The sequence below is a fragment of the Sylvia atricapilla genome, chromosome 21 (assembly GCF_009819655.1).
Source record: "Sylvia atricapilla isolate bSylAtr1 chromosome 21, bSylAtr1.pri, whole genome shotgun sequence".
NCBI lineage: Eukaryota > Metazoa > Chordata > Aves > Passeriformes > Sylviidae > Sylvia > Sylvia atricapilla.
The window spans coordinates 9,512,095-9,532,475 of NC_089160.1; the positions used below are offsets into that span (position 1 = coordinate 9,512,095).

Genomic DNA, 20,381 nt, shown 5'->3' on the forward strand with positions numbered 1-20,381 from the left:
TTATTATTGATTTTGGACCAAATCTGAAGCATTTTTATTGGACAGATTAGGAGTTATTGCTCCCTAAAGATCTGGTTTTACTAGATGTAGCAGAGTGTCACTATAAAAATGAATTTCAGTACTTTTCAGTATAACAATGTAATTTAAATTAATTTTCTTGGTAATTCCTGCACCCAAGGTGACCAAGAGCACCCAGTCAACTCCAGCTATAGCATATCCTCGCGGGGTTAAAGACTGCAGAAACTGCCAGTCCTCCAAGGCAAAGCTGGCAAGAGGAAAGCACACTAGTTTAACATTTGCAATACATGAGCTCATGAAGCAACTCTGTGAAGGTACAGTACAGGCTGCCTGGAAGGCTCAGCTCAGCAGAAGGCAGTGATAAGGCTGCCACTGCTGCCACTGGAGCCAGATTTGAGTCCACATCTCTATCAAAGGCATGTCAAACACAGGTACAGGGCTCCTGCACTGGAGTGTGCAGAAGTCTAGTTAGTGCTGTACAAAAGGTGACATTTGAATACCTCAGGCAAAATTTCCAAAACCTCCCCAAAAGGGCAAAGGAAACAGGAGCTCTTTCACCTCCAAGTCTGTGCTGGCACAGCTGGTCCTGGCAAAAAAACCCTCATAAACCCTTGCCCTCAGAGGTGACCAGAGATGAAAATTGGTTTCTCATACAGTTACCTCACTGATTTACTCTGTGTAGGTCCCACCAACACTAGACTTTCTATCTGTTAGTTAAATAAGGTTTCCAAGCTTGAACAAACCCTCTGATGATATTGAATAAGACCGTTTCTTTGAAAGAGCTACTGAGCAAGAAAATAGCTTTTTTTCCCCCACCACAATTAGTGAAATAGCTTTCATCTGCTTTCTTTTTGATTTTTTTGTCTTGAGAAGCGAAATAACAGCCTTGCCGATTACTCTTTGCTAAGGTACCCGATTGTGGTGACATTGAGGCTGACCTTGGAGTCACCTCCCCCGCTGCCGCACTCTCCTTTGTCGTACCACCATTTGTTTTTCAATTTGTCCAAGAGGCCTTGCTCATTCAGTTTTAATACTGCCAGGTTAACAGCATTTCTTGAAACGATAAAACATAACTTGTAAGAAAAAATGCACAAATGCTTAGGAAATCGTAACGTATAAAAAAAGGAGCACAAGAGGACAAATTGGCTAAAATTTCACAGAACGTGGAGCTATCAAAATGTCTGTACAGCAAATACAGGGTTAAATATTGGAAGGTGGCATGGAGGATAACATTTGCTCAAAACTGAAGTGTGCGGGATGGGGAAATTGTCTTTGAGAAAAAAAGTAACAAGAACACCACATCATGCAGTTAACATTCGTCACATATGGCAGGTTAACTTGGCTTTTACCATTTAAATTGAAAAAGCCATTGAACTGTAAAATTAAAACAGCAACAAACAATCAGAGAGGACAACACGAAGAGAACACAAAAAAATGGATGCATTAAATAAACGAAACCATAATTTACCGTCTTATTTAACTCCATGGAATATTGAAGATTTTAAACTTTTAAGTTACCTCAAAATCCACAAGAAAGAAAATGACAACACAATACATCAGGGTAGGTGGAATACTATAACAACATGGATATTGTTATATTATTCCACCCACCTTAATGCTGAGCCTTTGGGGGTTGCTACACCATAGCCCTTGGAATCCAGGTTGCCTCCGACTTTCATGGTGTCACAGGGCTTGCGCTGCTCGATGTACTCATTCATGGTGGACTCCAGCAGGAAGGCGAACTTGCCCTTGGACTTGCGCACCCGTGCCACCCCGTCCGCCGTCGTCTTGGTGAACACCGACGGCTCCGCCGACTTCATGTACGACCACATCTTCTCATACACCGCTATCTTGGACCTCTGGGAGAGACACAGGAGGGAAAGGAGGAGTCGTGTGGGCAAGACTGAGCTCCCTGGGCTTAGCTGGCTCAGAGGCATAATCACACCCTGTACCTGATTAAGCTATCAGATAAAAAAAGCCGAGGTAGCTTGGAGAGAGATACATTGCCCCCTGAACAAAGCCCAAACGACAGAATGTTTGAGGAGGTGAAACATACCTCAGACATTTATTCTATGACTGCTGAGTAACTGGCAGCCTCGGAATGAGCGATGGTGTGTGCCCGTCCCAGCCTTGGCTCCTGTTCTGCCCTGCTTTATCTGCCCGTGTGCTGCTCTGCACCCAGCCAGAGGGAGGATGGGAAATCCCAGCTCATCCATCATGGCCAATAGGTGCAAAAGGAGCCTCTCCTCTTCACACAAACCCTCAGCATTGTGGTTTTTTCACTAACTGCAGCTAGGAAGGGCTGGCTTTTGCTTGTTACAAGTTTTCAGCAAGGCAGGAGAGTGTTTTTCACAGTGGTCATGGCACAGTCTATGATACAGCAGACCATGACATTCTAGTGCCAATAGAGATGCTCAAACAAGGGATATAAAAAGTCACTACAAAATCTTTTACGAATCCATAGTCAAATATTCAAAATTTAGTTTCTCATTTTCCTAAAAGACATCAAACACAGATATTAGCAATAAGCTGAAAAAAATTGCTGGTTAACTACCTGTCACCCATCTATATTTTTTCCTGATTTCCCTGTTTTGAGACTGAGCAAACCCAAAGAGCCTCTAGCTCAGCATACAAGCTTTGTAAACCTGGAAATGTTAAGAAATGTGTTACTTCCCCTTCTCGCTCTTCCCCACCAGTAACATTTAAGCCACCCTCAGATCTCAAAGCCACCTCCAGACTGTCAAGAATTTGTATCCTGGACTACCAGTTAAACTTTCCTGCTTGGTCAACAGAAGGCAGTAATGCCAACTGCATTTCTCCAAAGTCTAGAAATCCTAAGGATTTACGTAAGACTTTCAGTCCAAGTTGTGGGTACCTCGAATTTATGCCTTCTATTCCTTGCCAGTTCCCTGTCCACAGCTTTCCTTGCAGAATAGGAATGAAGCAGGCAGTAGCTAAATCTAGTTCAAATTTAGCAAACTTGTGGTGGAAGACTGCTAATGTCCATCAGCTTGATGATCAAGACGTGTTTCCTTCTCATTCAGGACAATTTAATGCATTTTGAATAATGTAATGCTTAACAACCAGCCTCCAAACACTTCCCAGGGAGTAAGCCCTGCCTGCACTGCTCGTCAGATTAACATGCTCAGCTGGTGGTGCTATGGTGGATAGAGAAGAGCACGGAGGGCAGGATTTTATTTTATCCTTCCTGACGAACTGAAAAACAACTGAAAATGCAAACCAATTAAAATCAGCCCATCTGACGCCAGGAAATCAGAGAGACAACAATACAGCCCAGTTACAAGAGAGGCTGGCTGGGTGGTGGGTGTGAAAAACGTCAGAGCATCTCCTGAATAAAGAGGTGTTGTATAGTTTGTTTGCCCAGCATCAGGACAAAGAGGGATATAGCTGGGGCCTGGAATGCTTCGGAGCACAGCCTGGCTGAGGATCCCAGGGGTCCTGAGAGAGAGGGCCAAGGATATGATGGGCTCTGGCCACTGAGTCCTGCTTGGTTAGTGCTGCTTTCTGCAGCCATTCCCCCTAATTCATAATAAGGTGGAAGTAATTACTTATGATGAGGCTTCTTGGAGAAAGGGAAAGTGCCACCAGACACCAGAGCTGTGACACCTGCACACATGCTCAGAAATGCTCTAGGGCATTTTCTGCTCCTGGAGCCACATTTTAAACCTGCTTTTGAAATGCCATGAAAAAAACAGTTGATTAAATCTGGTCAAAGATGCAATGGGATAAAATGACAAATTGTATTTTTAGTAAATATTTTTTCCAATTTTCCAGTTGCCTTAACAAAACCCAAACACCCCAGAAGCTCCTAAAAGACTTTCAGAAAAGAAAAATGTCTTTCCTAACTAAAGCTCCAAATTCTGCGTTGAAGGAACATTCTTACCCATCTGTCCCCCTCTGCAGACGTTCACACTGCCTCTCCCAGCCCCCCTAGGAGTCTGACACCCGTTAGAGGGGCCAGACAGCAGAAGCAACCACAGAGAAAGGATTTGCACTCCAAAACAAGGCATGGTCTGACAGATCTGCACTGTTGCTAGAGTTCAGTGGCAGTAAAACATTTTCCCTGTCAATAAAGTGTTACTTTGAAAGATACTTAGGAAAAAAACCTTAAAAGCAAAGATTTAAGCCAATTCAAAGCCCATAGCTGCAGTAACTTCCTATGCTCTGCAACTCCTATTTCTTTGATATTGCTCTCCAGAAGGCTGCCACATGCATTTCCTTGGGATTTCGAGGGGATATTATTATAATTTTTTCTTAAAAGCAACATTTTCAGTGTTTCATCTAGGCCCTGAGACACATTAAAGCATCTTTTCATTATCGCAGCCTTACTGCAGATAAAAATAGAACTGGCCTTTGCTTTGTCAATAATGCTGGCTCTTTCTTCCCTCCTTTATTTGGATATGTTTATGCAGAAGTAAGAGCCACAAACACCACAGCCAAGGGTGCAGCAGCTCTGTTCTGTGTCAGCAGAGCCAGCAGCTCTCGTGCCAAGGACTCACTGCACTTGGCCTGTTACTAATTGACACCTAAATACACGTTGCTTCTGGGTAGCAATGCATTCATTTGGAGAGAAGATGCCAGTTCCATCAGTCCACAATTTTAACACCGTCTTTCATTCTAATTCTCCTAGTTTTGATGTGTGGTTGGCTCCAGCAGTGAAATGAAAATCAGCCACAGTGTGTGGCAGCACCCAAGAGAGTGGCCAGTCAGGGCTGGTGATACAGGCATGGGAATGAGACAAGTTTGCCTCCTCTCAGTTGTAGCTATTTCTTCAGTCTATCCAAAACCCAAAAAACCCAGTACCCACAAACGTGGCTCCAGCTGGGCTAGACCTGGTGCCTTGGTTTCACTTTTGCACATTCCAAATCACCTGGAGATACACAGCAAACCCCAGTACATCTTGGACAACTCCTTGACATTGGTTTCATTTAGCTGTAAAATATGAAACCTTCTCCCAGTGACTGAATTCCCTTCCCCCCTGCAGACATCTGTCTCACACTTCTGCTAAAAGTGACACTGTGTCACCTCCTTCACTACTGAGTAGGGGTGAAGCTGTTGTGTTTGAAGGAAGCAACATTTTTCCTTTATAGTTAAAGTATGTTACAGGGATGTCCTTTGCCATTTTAGAATGTTCAGTTCTCCCTACCACCTCCTCCACAACCCGTAGGTCTTCAAAATGTCTCCTTGTACAATCCGCTGGGATATTTTACTAAAAATGACTAAAATGGTCCTTAATTTCTTATGACAGGCACCAGGAAGTGATTTCCCAGCAGTCAAGCTCAAATTGTTCTCCTATAGGTGAGGGTTGTTGATCATCCAGCCAAATAAATTTTGTTTTAAAAATCCAGTTATATATTCTCTGTTTTATACTTTGAAAAAAACTAGATTACACTGATGTTATTTTTTTACCTCTGCCTTCAAAACTAAGAGTGATAAACAAAGTGTAGCAAAATAAAAAAGCATGTGGAGCATCCTGATTGCAGCCCACATATAAAGGCAGGCAGAGACATCAGTAAAGGTCATAGAGCAGCAGACTTACCACTGTCCTCTGCTGCACGGGCCCTGTGAACACATTATTGCACCTTAACAGGGAAATTCTCAGCCCTTAAGTCAGACAGATGCTGCTGATACAAAACACAAAGGTCCATACTAAAACCAGTGCAGGTATTTAATTTGAATTATACATGGTGCGTGCCTTTATCCAGATGCACACCTCACTTTGTATAGATGCACACCTCACTGGGGTGAACTTGGGCAGTTAAGTGTGAACTGCAGCTTCATTACCATGACTCACTGCTTTTCCTCCACATCTGCGGCAGCTAATGAGTCCAGGAGCTTATGAACCATTAAAAGCAGGAATGAAAAAACTGCCAAGAGACTGCCTTGGTACCCATGCTGCTGCCTGGCTCAGGCCCCACTGAGATCCACTGGGTTTAGCTGCTTGACTGAACCTCTAATATGGCAAATTGCAATTGGGTGGCACCACTGTGTTTGCTGGTTCGATTTGGCTTTGATTTGATGCCTCTCCACTCCCCTCCAAGCCTGATGTTGAGTCAGCCCTGGCACTGCTGCCTCAGAGGGGGAGTGAGGGACACTGGTGGGAGCCCTCAGCCCAGTCTTAGCCCTGGAGCACTTGGAGGCCAGAATAATGATGATACTACTTAAGAACATGATAAATATTATTTGTAAGACCCCTCTGCCTGCCCTTTACTGAGAAGGTAAAAGTAGGTCTCATGAAGGCCAGAGGGCACCATTAGTCCCCTTTCCCCAGTGAGGACATGAAAGCAGAGATGTCATTTACTGAAGGTCATAGGGCAGAGTCTAATAGATCAATGTCACAGCTTTTAGCCACAGATAACTTGTGATGCCAGCAATTTACTTACCTATATGGACAGAAAAATCAATCCCATCATTACATGAACCTCTTGCTTTTATTACATTCTCGGCAGAAGAAAGTAGGTCAGGGCATTTCTCTTCTAGCAAGGCCAAACCCCAAGTCCACCAATCTCTACCCACAGTTTATGAATTTGTGGGATGCCACAGAAAAGCAAGGTTCAAGCATGCACATGTAATCTAGTCTGTGTTTGTAGGAACACACAAATCTTTGGAAGTATATGCACACATGTAAAAGAAACGGTGACCTGGGGACTAATACTCTGCAGCCAAGCATATGATGGGAGACATTGTCATGTTGGTTTCTTGCTCAAGTGATAAATTAGGCTTTAGAAATGACATTTTTCTTTCCCAGTTGGGGCAAATGAAGCCCAGAGAGCAGAAATATCAGGCCTGCAAACCCCATGGCTGCTGCTTTTCTCTAGAATCCCCTATGTCAAGATGCAGACTACCCCTATATGGGGCTGAGGTGGGGAGTCCAGCAGGGGGCTGGTGCAGGTGGTAATGGTGGACACTCCACAGCAGTGCTGCCCACCCAAACAGCTGAGGAAGCAGCCTAATAAAACCCCTCCAGGCTTCAGCATCATTAGTTTTTCCACACCTGACACAGACAGTGGCCTGATTACAAAATAAAGTGTCCTGGAGAAATGATACAATATTTAAGGAGTTGTGTTTTGAGACTTTCTTCCTGGTCCTTTTCCATGTGTGACCTTCGGCAGCAGGAGGGTGATGTGCAGTTGCTGCTTTAGCAGGCACCCTTTGTGCAGTGAGCTCTGCTCACACAGACAACCACAGAGTCACTCCAGCTGCAACCAGACACCGCTGACATGTCACTAACAGTCTGAGCAGCACAATGGAAATCAAGATTTTAAGACGTCCTTTTCTGGCACAACACTGAACTTCAGACTATATTCATCTCCTCAGTTTATTGCTGCCATCCACTGCTCCTTGTTGCAATGCTGATTGGGAAATTAAAATGAAAGTCTTTACCAGAGACAAGCTGCCTTTGTAAATCCTCTGTGACTCAGAAGCCCCTAGGAAGCAGTGGCAGGGGAGTAAGAGGGGCTGGGTGGCACATGCCAGGGATGTGGACAGCTGTGCTGGGTAAGCCTATCTGCCTGCCTGCCTGCCTGCCTGCCTGTCTGTCTGTCTGCCTGGGGAGCAGCAGCAGCACACACTCAGCTGGCTGCAGGGAGCCTTACGTCAGCCTGCAGGCTAAGGGGCATCTTTCCAGCAGTGACATATTCAGCAGAGTTGTCTTGTCTGGCAACTGAGCAGCACAACCAGCCCTGCTCTGGATTTGGCCCGTAATAAATTAACAGAGAACGGCATTTCCAGCACATGATCTGAACACTGTCAGGTCTAATGAGTTTTCAGCTGCAGACAGAAAAGGCCAATATACACGCAATGATGGAGAAATCCCAGAGGACTGCAAGAGAGGATGTTTCCTATTCACATCATTGGAGCTTCTAAACCTTCATGTATTTTCTAATTATTCAAAAGTAACAGTAGCAGTGCTGTGAGTCATTTATCAGCACCCATGTATTTTAAATGAATCTCTAATTAGCATGTACTAATGTGACACAGCAGCATTACATAAAGTAGTAGAGACTTGAAAAACCAGGGTCCTCCTGTCCTGTGCAATGTCGTTGTCGTTATCATTATCATAGAGCTGCTCTCCAAAAGGCAGAGCATTCAAACAGCAAGTGCTTTTCCCCCCAGGCACTCTATGCATGCCTCTGTGGTACAGACACAGTTACAGTGTTAACCCACTGCTGCTGCGCCCACATTCCCGTTCACTACCTGGCTCCCAGACCTGCTCTTACAGAGGGTGACTGCTGGGATGGAGACAGAGGTGAACTGGAAAGCCTAAACCACAAACACAAGATCTGACAGACAAATGCCATCTGTTATTGAAGAAAATGGGGAGAGTTATTAGAATATTTGTTACTAAGTGCTGACTGAAAGCTTTGCTAAATCCTGGCTTGTCTGCTGAAATGAGTAAAATGGTTCAGCCACCTTAAGCCCAGCACCATTCAAATGCTTCCTTTCTAAGGCGTGGATGATGGATTAGCTGTTAATTTTATTTCCTGTAAGGATACATTTTCCTCTCCAATCTGTAGGCCTAAAGACATTAGATCACTTCATGGGAAACCATTTCTTTTGCAATTATGTCACATTTGATTTCCTGTTGCCTTTAAAACTGCCTGTTGGCCATGTGGCAGAAGGGAGGTTCAAGAGATTAAACAAACCCCACAAGCAGAGCATCTATCATCCATGCAATGGAGAGGCTCTGATCTCTCTGCACACATTCATTCACCTTTTAATATTTGTACATGCTCCCACCTATATCAAAGAGGGGAAGAGAGAGAAAATATATGGCTGAATAAAATTTTCACACCTTCTGTGTTGAAAACAGTTAAACCACAGTACTTTTTATGATTAACCACTGCCACATTGCGTATCTTAGATCTATAAAACTCATCTTTGAAGCTACCACTTTTCTGTGATGTTCTATTCTTTAAAGCCCATAAATACAATCACACTTCAATATTTTTGTCAGGAATTTGTTATGATGACTGTGTTGTTTTGCTCGATGTCAAGCACACAGAAAGCTCCAAACTGCTAATCATAGTTTTATCCTAAGGCAAAAGCAAAACATTTGTATGACGGCTGTGCTAGAAACAAGTCCTTCATCTTCACTAGCAAAATAAATTATGAAATTAAAAATCAAAGAGTTTAACTACAGATGAAATCCTCAGTGCTGTGTGCACAGAGTTCACAACAGTGCTTTTAACAGGCTCTAATGATGATCCCAATATCGTGTGATTGCAGAATGCATAAAAACCGTGTGGCATCTATGGGTTTATAACCCAAGGCTTCTCCTTACCTAAACTGTTTGCTCGTGGAATTTATTTCCCTTCTGTCTTCGCACAACCTCATCACCAGAGGAAAGCAATGAGCCCTTTAACTTGTGACAGGGTGTAACACACTGGTCCTCCGAAGGCATTAGGGTCATAACTCCTGGCTCTGGGATGGGGCTGTGCTCCTTCTGCTGGGCACCAGCCTGGTCAGCCACAGCAGAGGCACCGGAACAGGGAATTCTCTGTGCATGGGGAATATTCTGTGCACGGGGAATCCTCTGTGACAATCCTCTGTTCACGGGAAATCCTCTGTGCACAATCCTCTGTGCACGGGAATCCTCTGTGCACAATCCTCTGTTCACGGGGAATCCTCTGTGCACAGGAATCCTCTGTGCACGGGAATCCTCTGTGGGTGCTGCCAGCTGGGGACAAGTGGCATTTCCAGCCACTGGTGGCACCTCAGCCCCTCCTTGCCCAGCCCAACACAAGGCTCTGCTGTTCAGGAGGGGAGCTTGGACTTCCCCCTTGTGCTTTTAGCTGAAGGTATTTCAAAATCCTTTTGATGGCTTAAAGGAATGCTTTCTTTTAGTTTCAATAGAATTTGGAGTTCATTTGTTCTTCCACTGTTCTTTCAGATAAAAGTTATATTTCTGTTTTGGTGCTAATCTGCCTGGTGATTTTTTCTTTGCTTTCCAACATTGTTTTCTATGTTGCCTTTAGTTTTACCAGCTAAACCATTCGGTATTTAAGTTTCTTTTCAAGAGATACCTCACCAGTCCCTTTCCCACTTGCAGCTTTTTCTGGTAGCTGTTTGCATGTCAAAGCACCTCTCCTCAGTATGGGCAACCAGAAATGCAAAGCCTCTTGCCAGCGCATCTCATGCTTTTCTACTTGTCCCTGCTGAACTATTCGGATTTGAAACCAAGAAGAGACCAAAATAGGGAACATCTTAAGGGGCCATCCTTAGCATGACTTCCTGAGTCTTAAAAGCTGGGAGTTTATTCGTATTTTATGTACAGACAAAGTCCAGAAAGGACTCCAACTGAACTCGGTTTGCAAAGAACCACTTTTGAACCACTTTTGAAACTGATGAACCAACTGTAAGAGCTGGAATAACATTCATGCCCAAAGGATCTTTGGCCTTTCTACTGAAATTCCTAACAGATCTGGCAATTAATGACATTTTCAGGAGGAAAAATCAGGAACTGACTTCAGGGCAGCAGTCATTCCACCTGAGGCATGGGAGAGCCACTCAGTAGCTGAGTTGTTTGGCTGGGGACATCCTTAAACTTGTGCTGAGAAATATACAAAGAAAAATTTCTACGATAAAATAACATTCATGTGAGATCTTCTTTTCTCCCTAATTTAGTTAACAGTGATTAACTACATAAGTTCTCAGTGAAGTGTACAGCAGGTCAGCTGTGTTTGTCAAAGATCAAACATACACTTGGTAAGGTATTTTGCAGGAGCCTGTTAACAGAGATATTTGCTATCAATTAAAAAAAAACACCATAAATTCAAGAGCAATTTATATTTTTAAATGTCTACAAACATGTTCTGCTTCTGCAGAAGTTCAAATACAGCCAAGTTTAGACAAGAATCACTAATTGGTTGTAAAGGTCATGCCTTTTGAATATATTCATATTGGAGGTAAAACGTATTAGAGTGTGGTATTATACTTAGGCTCAGTGCTAAATTTGGATTAAATGGCATTATATTGATTTGATAAGCTGCTCCGATATGCTGAAACTTTAATTGAATGTATTAGAAGATGTTAATTCTAAAGGATACAACCTTAAAAGTAGCTTAGGGATTTAAAACTTCTTATACAGGCCTTCACCAACCTTCAAGAAAGAGAAAGAGGAATTTTGGAGTTCTTAATCTGAGGCCATGTGTTAATAAATATCTCAGGAGAGGTTCTTTCTTTTCCTTTTCAATATGGATGAGTGCCCTTTGAAAGCCAAAAGGGAATTGATGCAATCTACTGATTGCCATTTAAATGCCTTTATTAGCCAATTAGTGCAAAATCTAACATATTTCTGAGCAGAAACAAGCAACAACCATGAGAATACAGGAAGGTTCCTCTGAATCTTAGATATACTGGGAGGACAAATGCCCTTATGCAGAGAATCAACAATAAGTGAAGAGTGTAAACAGTGTCTGCTGTGAAACTAATACAACATACCAGGTCTGGCTGGGGACTGTGAGAGCAGGGATGGGACAGTCCAGGCAGTGTTGGGACAGCCAGAGCAGGGCTGGGACAGTCAGGGCAGGGCTGGGACAGTCAGAAGAGCAGTGATGGGACAGTCAGAGCAGTGCTGGGACAGTTAGGGCAGTGCTGGGACAGTCAGGGCAGGGCTGGGACAGTCAGGGCAGGGCTGGGACAGTCAGGGCAGTGCTGGGACAGTCAGGGCAGTGTCACACCAGCAGCAGTGACTGTGCAAGCCTCAGGCAGCACTGGTGGATCCAGCTCAGCCCCCAGACCCGGCAGTGTCTAAACACAGACCCTGTGATGTTCAGGGATAGTGCCAAGACTGGAAAATAGGTCATGAGCTGTAGTCTGCCCAGGTCTGAAGTGGCTCAAAGTCATAACCATCTGTTCATCTGAATTGAGAGGCTGGTATCAGTCCAGATTCAGGTATTCACACGGTAAAAAAAAAACAACTTCAAAAGTGATCCTGTCTGGAAATGGGGCTGGCAGAAGGGAGCCATGGCCTGGAGGTTCTCAAGGAGCTCCTTGAAGCACATTCAGACAGGATGGTGGAGACCTGAAGCTCACTTACATGGCATTCCTTTATGATGCATCAGGAGGCAATTCTTCCTCTCTACTGTCAGTCTAGCACCTTCCCCTGGCCAACAGCAGCCATTAAGATCAGTATCTGATTAGTATCTTTGAGAAACATCTTAGCCTTACACTCTAGAAAGAGATATACCCATAAAGATTCTTAATGGGATCTCGAAGAGACAGTCCTGAACCTCCTGTGTGCTATAAAGCCAAGTTACTCCTTTCTCACTGAGTAAACGATCACGAGCCACTCAGCTAATTGCTGTTTAAAGTAGCAAAATGCTGCGGGAAAATGGGTGGAGGATATTCCCCTCACACAGGGGATAAGCATCACCCTGCACTCAGGAGAACTCAGGGCTTTTTCCAGCTCAGAGCACTGTCACTCCCACTGATGTCTCTGGTAGCAGAGTGAAAAGAGATGCCAAGGGAGAACAGTCCCCTAAAACACAGAGAGGTGCAGCCTGTGCTGCAGGACCTCAGAAAGCAAGAGTCCTCTAAGTTATTTCAAATTTCAGGCACCTTTACCATCTTATTAAGTAACTAATAAAGACTGCACAACTAAGTATTTGTTCTAAGGCAAAGCTTTTGCCCTTTTCAAATCAACTACAGACTCTAATTACAACATTTTCATGGATGTATCACTCTATTCAAATTAATTACTCTGCAAAAGTTAATACAACTGAAATTATGTTGTGTGCCTTGAGAATGCTAAAGAGAAAGCAGCACACTCAGGGCTCATTCTTCCTCCCACCTGGCCCATACAGCCTTGCTCCATCCTGCTGGGGCTCTGCTGAGTCCTTGCCCATCCAACTCCTGTCCTGGCCTGATGGAGCTGGCAGCTCCTGACAGATCAACTCATTTACAGCCCTGCTTTTCCCAGCACCAGCAGAGACACACAGCTCATCTCAAGATTATTAGCAGCACAACAAAGCATTCCTACATTCACCAGACTTTGTATCCTTTCACATGGAACACTCATTTCTTTGATCTCTCCCTGAGAAGGGGTTTCCTTGTTGTGTCAAACTATTAAGGAAATGAAGGAGCATTCCCATATAATCCCTCTTTCTATATGAACTGTAACAAGATAGTCAAAAGAAGTCATTTTCTCCCCTAAGATCAGTATAGCGACTGTAAACAGCACCAATATTTCTAAACAAATTGTGCTTCCTCTTTTGACAGGTTTGCTCAACTCATTTTGGCTGTAGAGATAATATTGCCTTGAGTTGGTAATTAAGCAGAATAAAAGCTTTTATACACTAATGTCACCCTTACAAGGCCAGTGTTTATCTCACAGGATTTTAACACAAACAGAAGCCGTTGTAATGTACCTGCTACCACAGTCAATTAAGAACCACTGAGTACCTCTTTTAATATAAAGACATTACAGACAGAGTGCAAAAGCCTCATAAAATACCTTTGCTTTCCCTTTCAGGCTTACATTAGATGTCTATGTACATGTATGTGTGTGTGCAGTCATGTATTGAAATTTTAAGTAAATTCAAGGAGCCCTGAGTATTTCTCCAAGGAGCCCTCAGTATTTCATCAGCCTACAGCAGCAAGGGTTTTTTCTCTCCCTCCTCCCTCCCTTGCAGCTGGCCTGTATGCATGACAGGCAGTAATTAGTCCTGCAGCACTGACCACTCTTCTATAAAAAAAAATAAGCTGGTTTGAATGGCATCTGATTGGCACTGCTGAGAGAGAACCAAGAGCTCCCTGAAAGGCCTGAGCATTCCAGTTCACCCTTGCAAAGACCAGAAATAAGAGCTTTTCTGGATGATGTTTTCAGAGACGTAAAAGCGGACTGAGATCACATTTAGAGCTCCTAATGCCTCTCACCAAACTCTGCAGTTCAGCCTGTAGCTTGGCAAGAGAAGAAGGAAAGGATGATCATGAATAAAAGTGCACCTGCCCCTTCCCCCAGTGCTGCAAACCACCTCTCTCTAACCATGGTGCAAAAGGACCGGAGTCATGGGGCACAGAGTTTTTCCCCGGCTCAGACACAGGCACGGACGCTGGTGAGCAATGAGGACACAGCAGTCAGCGCCCCAGGAAGGAGCAGCAGCTCTGGCTCCCTCCCCCTTCTGGCACCCAGGTCGGGTGGCAGCACCAGCTGCCAGCTGGGCACAAACAGCAACTAGGTCAAGAGCATTGCTCCTTGCAAGAGTTTTCTCTGCTGAATTCTGTGCCAACGACTGCATTACTGCTCATCACACCAAGGCTCTGAAAGCGGTGTTACAAAACCCTTCCCCTGATAGCAGAGGTCGGGTTTTCCATCTCGAGATGGTTCAGGTTAAGCAGAACCACGCATTTTTGACAAAATGCCTTTTGATATTAAAATCTGCACTCAGGCCTGTCCTGATTGCACAAAGCAGCTTTCACTAAGAGAGCTATTACAGCTGGGTAAAATCAAACAACTGAAACCCATAAATTAGGCACTTAAAGGAGATTTAACACTTACTCTGAAGAATTCTTTGGTAGAGCCTGAATCCAAAGTGCCATAGGCAATTTCAGTTTGTTTAGCCAGGTCCTCTGCACTCTCAATGGGTGAAACCATCCTTTCCACCGTGAGGAAGGCAGCGAGATTAGCAGTGTAGGAAGAGATAATGATGAGAGTGAAGAACCACCAGACTCCTCCGACAATTCGCCCTGAGAGAGATCTATGGAAAAACACACGGTATTAAATTGACCTGAAGACAATCCCTGTTTTTTTCTTTCTTCACTGAAGAGGAATTCACACGCACAACCCTTTTGTCCAGATCTTCCAGGTATCTGTGAGCAGGTGGACTGTGAGCCAGCTCCTGCTAACCTCCCTCGGGAGTGAAAAATCAGTGCACACCTGGTCTTACCTAGTGCAACTCTTTTTGTGGTCTTTCAATAGAAAGAAGAACAGTAAATTAAGAGAGAATTCATGTGAGGAGAGGAACAAGCTCTCCTGACTTCCACAAATCCTTTGCTGGAGAAGGCTTTTGCCACAAGGTTTTTGTTGTCCCTGCGTGCCCAGCCTTCCCCTGTGCTGGACATGCTGGGATGTGCCAGCATAGTGTCCCTTTGCCCAGCCTGGGGGACACAAATGCACCTTTTACTGCATCTACTCCCAAAATGTAACATCCAGGAAACTGCAAAAAGGAATCTGAGTAAACATGTGAAAGAATGTACCAAAAATGATCCAGTATCCTTCTCTCATCACAACCCAGCAGGAATTATAAACTGAATCTGCATATTGAAGTGAGAAGAGAGGCTGGTTTGGTTAATGTTTTATGTTAATTAAAATTTGCATGTTGCACTGTTCCAAGTCAAGCATGTCCCTGCTTTATAAGCACCAGAGCAACAGAGAAGGAAACAGAAAAAAAGTTGTGTTTAGTTTTTGTTGCAATCTTCGTGTTTTGTTGTTGTTGTTGTTTGTTTGTTTGTTTGTTTAAAAGAGATTCCCTAAAGACTTAAGAAAAAGCCTATTTGCGAAAGGGTAATTACAAAATGCCTAATGGTCAGAAGGTCTGGCTGCTGTCAGCAAGAGCTCTTGATGCTTTACAACTGAACATCAGCCTCAAAGCATTTGATCTGGGCTGGAGGATGGCAGTGACACCACTCAGCTGGGTGGAGAATTTCAATGCCATGTACGTTGCTTCTTCAAATACAGCATGTTTACCAAGAATCATTTCAGCTGCTGAGACACAGCTATTTCATGGCTTCCCTTAGCTCTACTGATACCAACGGAGGAAGAATCAATCTCAGACACACCCAGGTGGAACCTTGCTGCTGCAGTCCTCAGTTTGTGTGAAGAGAAGAAAGAGAAAACTCTTACCTGTTCATTTGTTTCCTTTCAGCCCCTCAGTGCCATCCCCAGACAGTGGGTACAAGTTGTCCTACCAACAGATGGAGATAGGCAACAAACAAAAGTCCCATGACGTGCCCCCACCCCACCCACACAGGGGGGTTTGCTGGTAAACTGCCCAGTCTTGGCCAGAGCCTGAGATTGCCTGAGCCATGAAAAAAATGCCATTAAATTATTCAGAAAAAAGAAAAAATAAAAAAGAAATAAAAAGAAATAAAAAAAAATAAAGAAAGAAAGAAATAAAAATAAAGAAAGAAAGAAAGAAAGAAAGAAAGAAAGAAAAAGAAAGAAAGAAAGAAAGAAAGAAAAAAACATATCCATCCAATGTTAAAGATCATAACAAAGAAAAAATCACCAACACAATAAAAACAGAGAGCACAATCTGAAATACGTGGGAGGAATGTGGAGGAAGGTGAAGCAGCACTCTTCTCCACTCTCCTCTGCCCGAGGAGACAAAGCAGCAGCTCCCTCTGAGAGGGCAGATGAAGGCTGGTTCCTCAGAGCACACATCCACCAGGTCACCCAAAGGGGAGGAGGCCTCCCTGCCTTTCCTGAGGGCCTCCCAGGAGGATAAAAGGCTTCCAAGTTTCAGCTTGGGCTGTCAGCCCTTGTGCCTTGTGTTACTGCAAAGGGAATTTGCAGCAATATAAATACAGAATAATGCCTTAAGTCAAGGAATCTATCTACCTTACCCTAAATTCTTCATAGGTATCATGTGAGTGGAATTTTACAGATGGCTGCAGGCCTTTTTGGCCTTTCCTCAACAGGCAGGGTCTTGGCTTTAGCTATTTGGTAAAGCTTGATACCTCTTACTTGGGCTGACACTATCTTCTCCAACTACAAACCAGCACCTGCTGAACTTGCCCCATAAGGATTCCCTTGGAGCCAGCAGAGAAAAACGGAAGAGCCTGACACCTTCAGAAAGAGATTTATGTCACTTGCTGTAGTATGGGATAAATCTAAAGCTGTCCATCTGTTTCATGACTTCACAGGGAACCAAGACATCTCACTAAAAAACAGTCTATTGCTTTCAGACAGCTACGTCAGGTGAAATTCATTCTCCTTTAGCTCCTTTCTTCACTATACACTTTTCCATCTTCAGAGAAGACCTGGAGTGGAACTTCTCCTCCCTGCAGTGATGTGGACAATTCCAGAGCCAGACTGAGGAGGGGTTTGGCTAGCAGATCCTGCAGATGAAACAACTACATCCCTACAGCAGGACAAGCTCTGTCTGGAGTTTCCAGGTTCCCATGGCCCTCTTGCTTTAAGGCAGCTCTTCAAATAGGAAGATGAAAAAAAGACTTATCAGAGTGTTCTGATAAATTCAGTGGCAGCATTGGGAATAAAATCATGTGTGTTCATTTCCCTGTAGTTTCCCACAGGAAACATCTTACTTGCATTGGTAGCTGCCCCTTCTGTTGGTAGGACAGATGGGTTGCTAGGAGGGAGATGTGCAGAACACGAGTGTTTTCCAAACCAGTGAAACCTCAAGCTCCCACTGTTGCAACAATAAAAGGTTTGTGCCAGGCTGCACGTTCAGACAGCACCCTACCCACTGAGAAAAGTAAAATACCTCTCCCCAGAGGTCTGGCAACCTGCATGGACCAAGTCAGACAGACACAGCACAAAGACCACCTGAGAGGCAGGGGAAGGGAACAGGGATCCTCTGAGGGAAAAGGAGCTTCCCCGAGGGTCCATTGTGCAAGAGAGATGGAGACCAGGGCTGTTATCAGAAGAGCTAAGGTCCCTTCACAGAAAACTGGATGCCACTGGAGTTGTTTCTCCCAGAGTCTTCCAATGAGCACAGAAAGGATTAAACAGCAGCCTGGGCTGACATTGCTGTCACTTGGTGTCACAGGATGAGGCAAAAGAAAAATCAAATGCAACACAAAGCTGACACTGAAGGAAAGACAGACAGACAGAGAGTTCAAGAACAAGAACACGGACAAGCATGGCCTGGCAGCCTCCTTGACCAAAGCACCCCAGTTCCCCCGTCCATCTGCTCAGATGAAGACTCCTTATACCCACTGCAGGGGCTGGTGTGGAGGGATGCAGGAGAAAAAGGGTTAGTACAGGTAATCAGAGAGTGCCTGAACCACATGACATCAATTTAATTATGTAATTAAAAACAACCAATTAATGCTTTAACTTAATATAGTTTTCCAAATCACCTCAATAAATAGATACTTTGTATGACATTATTTTAAAGTGAATTAGAGTGCTAACAAATGAGAGGAGCAACACAGATCTGGAACAACAGGATTATAACTCAATTGTCAAAACAAAGTCAGATGGTGTTTTCAAAGCAAGTAAACAGGAAGAGTGCATACCTTGAGAGGAAATTTAAAAGGAAGCATGGAGCCAAATGAGAGCAAATTAGTAACAAGAGAAAAAACAAAATAAACATTCAAATTCACATTCAGTTTCCAGGAGAATATGACATATAATACATTCAAACAAAACCTCATTTATCAAAATAGCTTGGATTTTGTTTCTGCTCAAGTCTGTAAAGGATATTTGATTTCCTATATTACAGATACATAATAAGCTTCTCACATTGCTCCATTTTTACTTGGGCAGTTTGGATAGAGCACGGTTGTAATGCTGACAAATAACCCTGAAGGCCTGTCCTGGGGTGGAGCCCCTCGATGTCCTGCACACTCAGCTGGCCCCCAGCTCTGGGGCAGCCCCCGGGGACACTCCAGGCACACTCAGCACTGCTGGAGATGCTCCAGCACAGGAATGCACTGGGACTTCCAGCAATGTCACCTCACCCTCTCACTGCCAGCCTGAACGTCCCACAAAGTCATTCCCAAGGCCTTTAATAGGAGTCTCTTGAGTCTTCTGCTGTGAAAGCAGGGACCTAGAAACACACCCTCTAAATGACCAACCTCTTGAGACAGTTTTTAATAACCTTCTGTCTTTTTCCATCAGCAATTAATTAATCTACCCTCTTTGTTCTACATGAATAAAGAGCAAAATGAAAATACATGCTCTCATAGAGATTTCAAAGATACTCTTGCTCAGAACAGTGTCACAAATTTGACCGTGTTTTTTCCTGATTCCATTTGCTGTACATATCTTACATAAAAGCAAGTTTAATAATCTACTTTTGATCCCTCAAAAGTGAATTTTCAATGCTTTAGCTCACTATGCAGAAAACACAGCAGCCTTTGATAGCAGAACAAAACTGCTGAAATAAATGTTGATTACATCAAGGGATGCACTAACCCCCAGCCTTTGGCTGCTCTCTGGTTCTGTTTAGACGACTCCTATTAAATATAGAGAGGAGAGTATAGGGATATATCCTCTGGAATATCCACACAGCATACTCACCAAGGATAGATCTAACTAGTCATTAGATGTCACAGCTGTTCCACACAAAGGCAGCTGAAAGAGCCTTTATCAGCAAGCACAAAAGTGATCTCTCCAGGCTGCTTGTCGGCATCTCTCTACAAGTGCTGCACGCTCTCATATAAGAAATTTATTCAGACAAAACTCACAATGGAAGAATGAAGCCCCTTTTAGTGGCAATAAAATAGTATGAAACATTCATATAGTCAATGTACTGTGAATGGTGTAACCTTACAAAGATATGGATTAAGAATGAAATACTTGGGAATAGTCCTTCTACAAAAAAGAAATTTGACATTTTAATCAACCTCAATCAGCATATCATTCAAAGGAACAGTGTTTCAGGAATTTAAACCAAGGTATTAAATTTCTCTTTTTTCTCTAAAACAATGCACGTAACTGCCTGGAATGTTATCATGGAAGATAACAAAATAACTGGACAACATCTTCCAATGAGGGCCATATATTAATACTGAGCTAATAGCTTCTGATGGACAGATAAAATAAATAGATACACTGCTGTCTCTCTCCTTTTATTGTAGGTGTTTCCAAGGCACTTACTGTGGTTGTACTGAAAAAAACCAGCGTGTTCCACTTGTTATATAAGGTAAATGCCTGACCATGCCAAAGAGTCACATGAGAGCTTCCCCAAAATCCAATGCACTTCTCTTTGCTGTCAATAAGCAGCCCTAGCAGAACCAGTGCATGCCTGCAGCTTTCCATGTGATGTCCCAGTGCTTATTTCCCGGTCCTTTAATTGGGCACACACATGGTCAACAGCAATTTAAATCCCTCCACAGCAAGCACTGGGGCAAATGTCACTGCAGGTCTGAGGCAGAAACAGGGAGGGCAAACAGGGGCAGGAGGCCAGCAGCTGCCAGGGCACAGGGAGGCTGCACACCCAGACACCAGGACTGGGAACCAACACGAATTTATAGGATGGTTATTGCACTCCAACAGACAAAACCATGATCCTTCCCAAGAAACTTCATAGAAATTTTGTCACTTGCTCCAGTGAGGCCACTTAGGACTCCTAATGCTACATGAACCAGGAACACCTGGCACTTTTTGAATGATTCAGGTATGGGAAAAGGCAACCTGGACATCAACAAGA

At 43.8% G+C, this 20,381-nt stretch overlaps 1 protein-coding gene across 4 annotated transcripts in view; it reads right to left on the reverse strand.

Annotated features, from left to right (window-relative positions):
* GRIA3 (glutamate ionotropic receptor AMPA type subunit 3) overlaps positions 1-20,381 on the reverse strand; it is a 127,013-nt gene that overhangs the window by 17,174 nt on the left and 89,458 nt on the right. For 3 of the 4 annotated variants that reach the window (XR_010745167.1, XM_066333740.1, XM_066333739.1), the window contains exons 12-14: positions 14,540-14,738; positions 1,630-1,877; positions 957-1,071 (exon numbers count right to left, since the gene is read on the reverse strand). Coding sequence is in view for 3 of the 4 variants with exons in the window: in XM_066333740.1 (XP_066189837.1) it covers positions 957-1,071; positions 1,630-1,877; positions 14,540-14,738 (562 nt within the window). In the remaining variant the exon portion in view is untranslated. The remainder of the gene's footprint in view (positions 1-956; positions 1,072-1,629; positions 1,878-14,539; positions 14,739-20,381) is intronic. The other variant, XM_066333741.1, reaches the window with a different exon arrangement.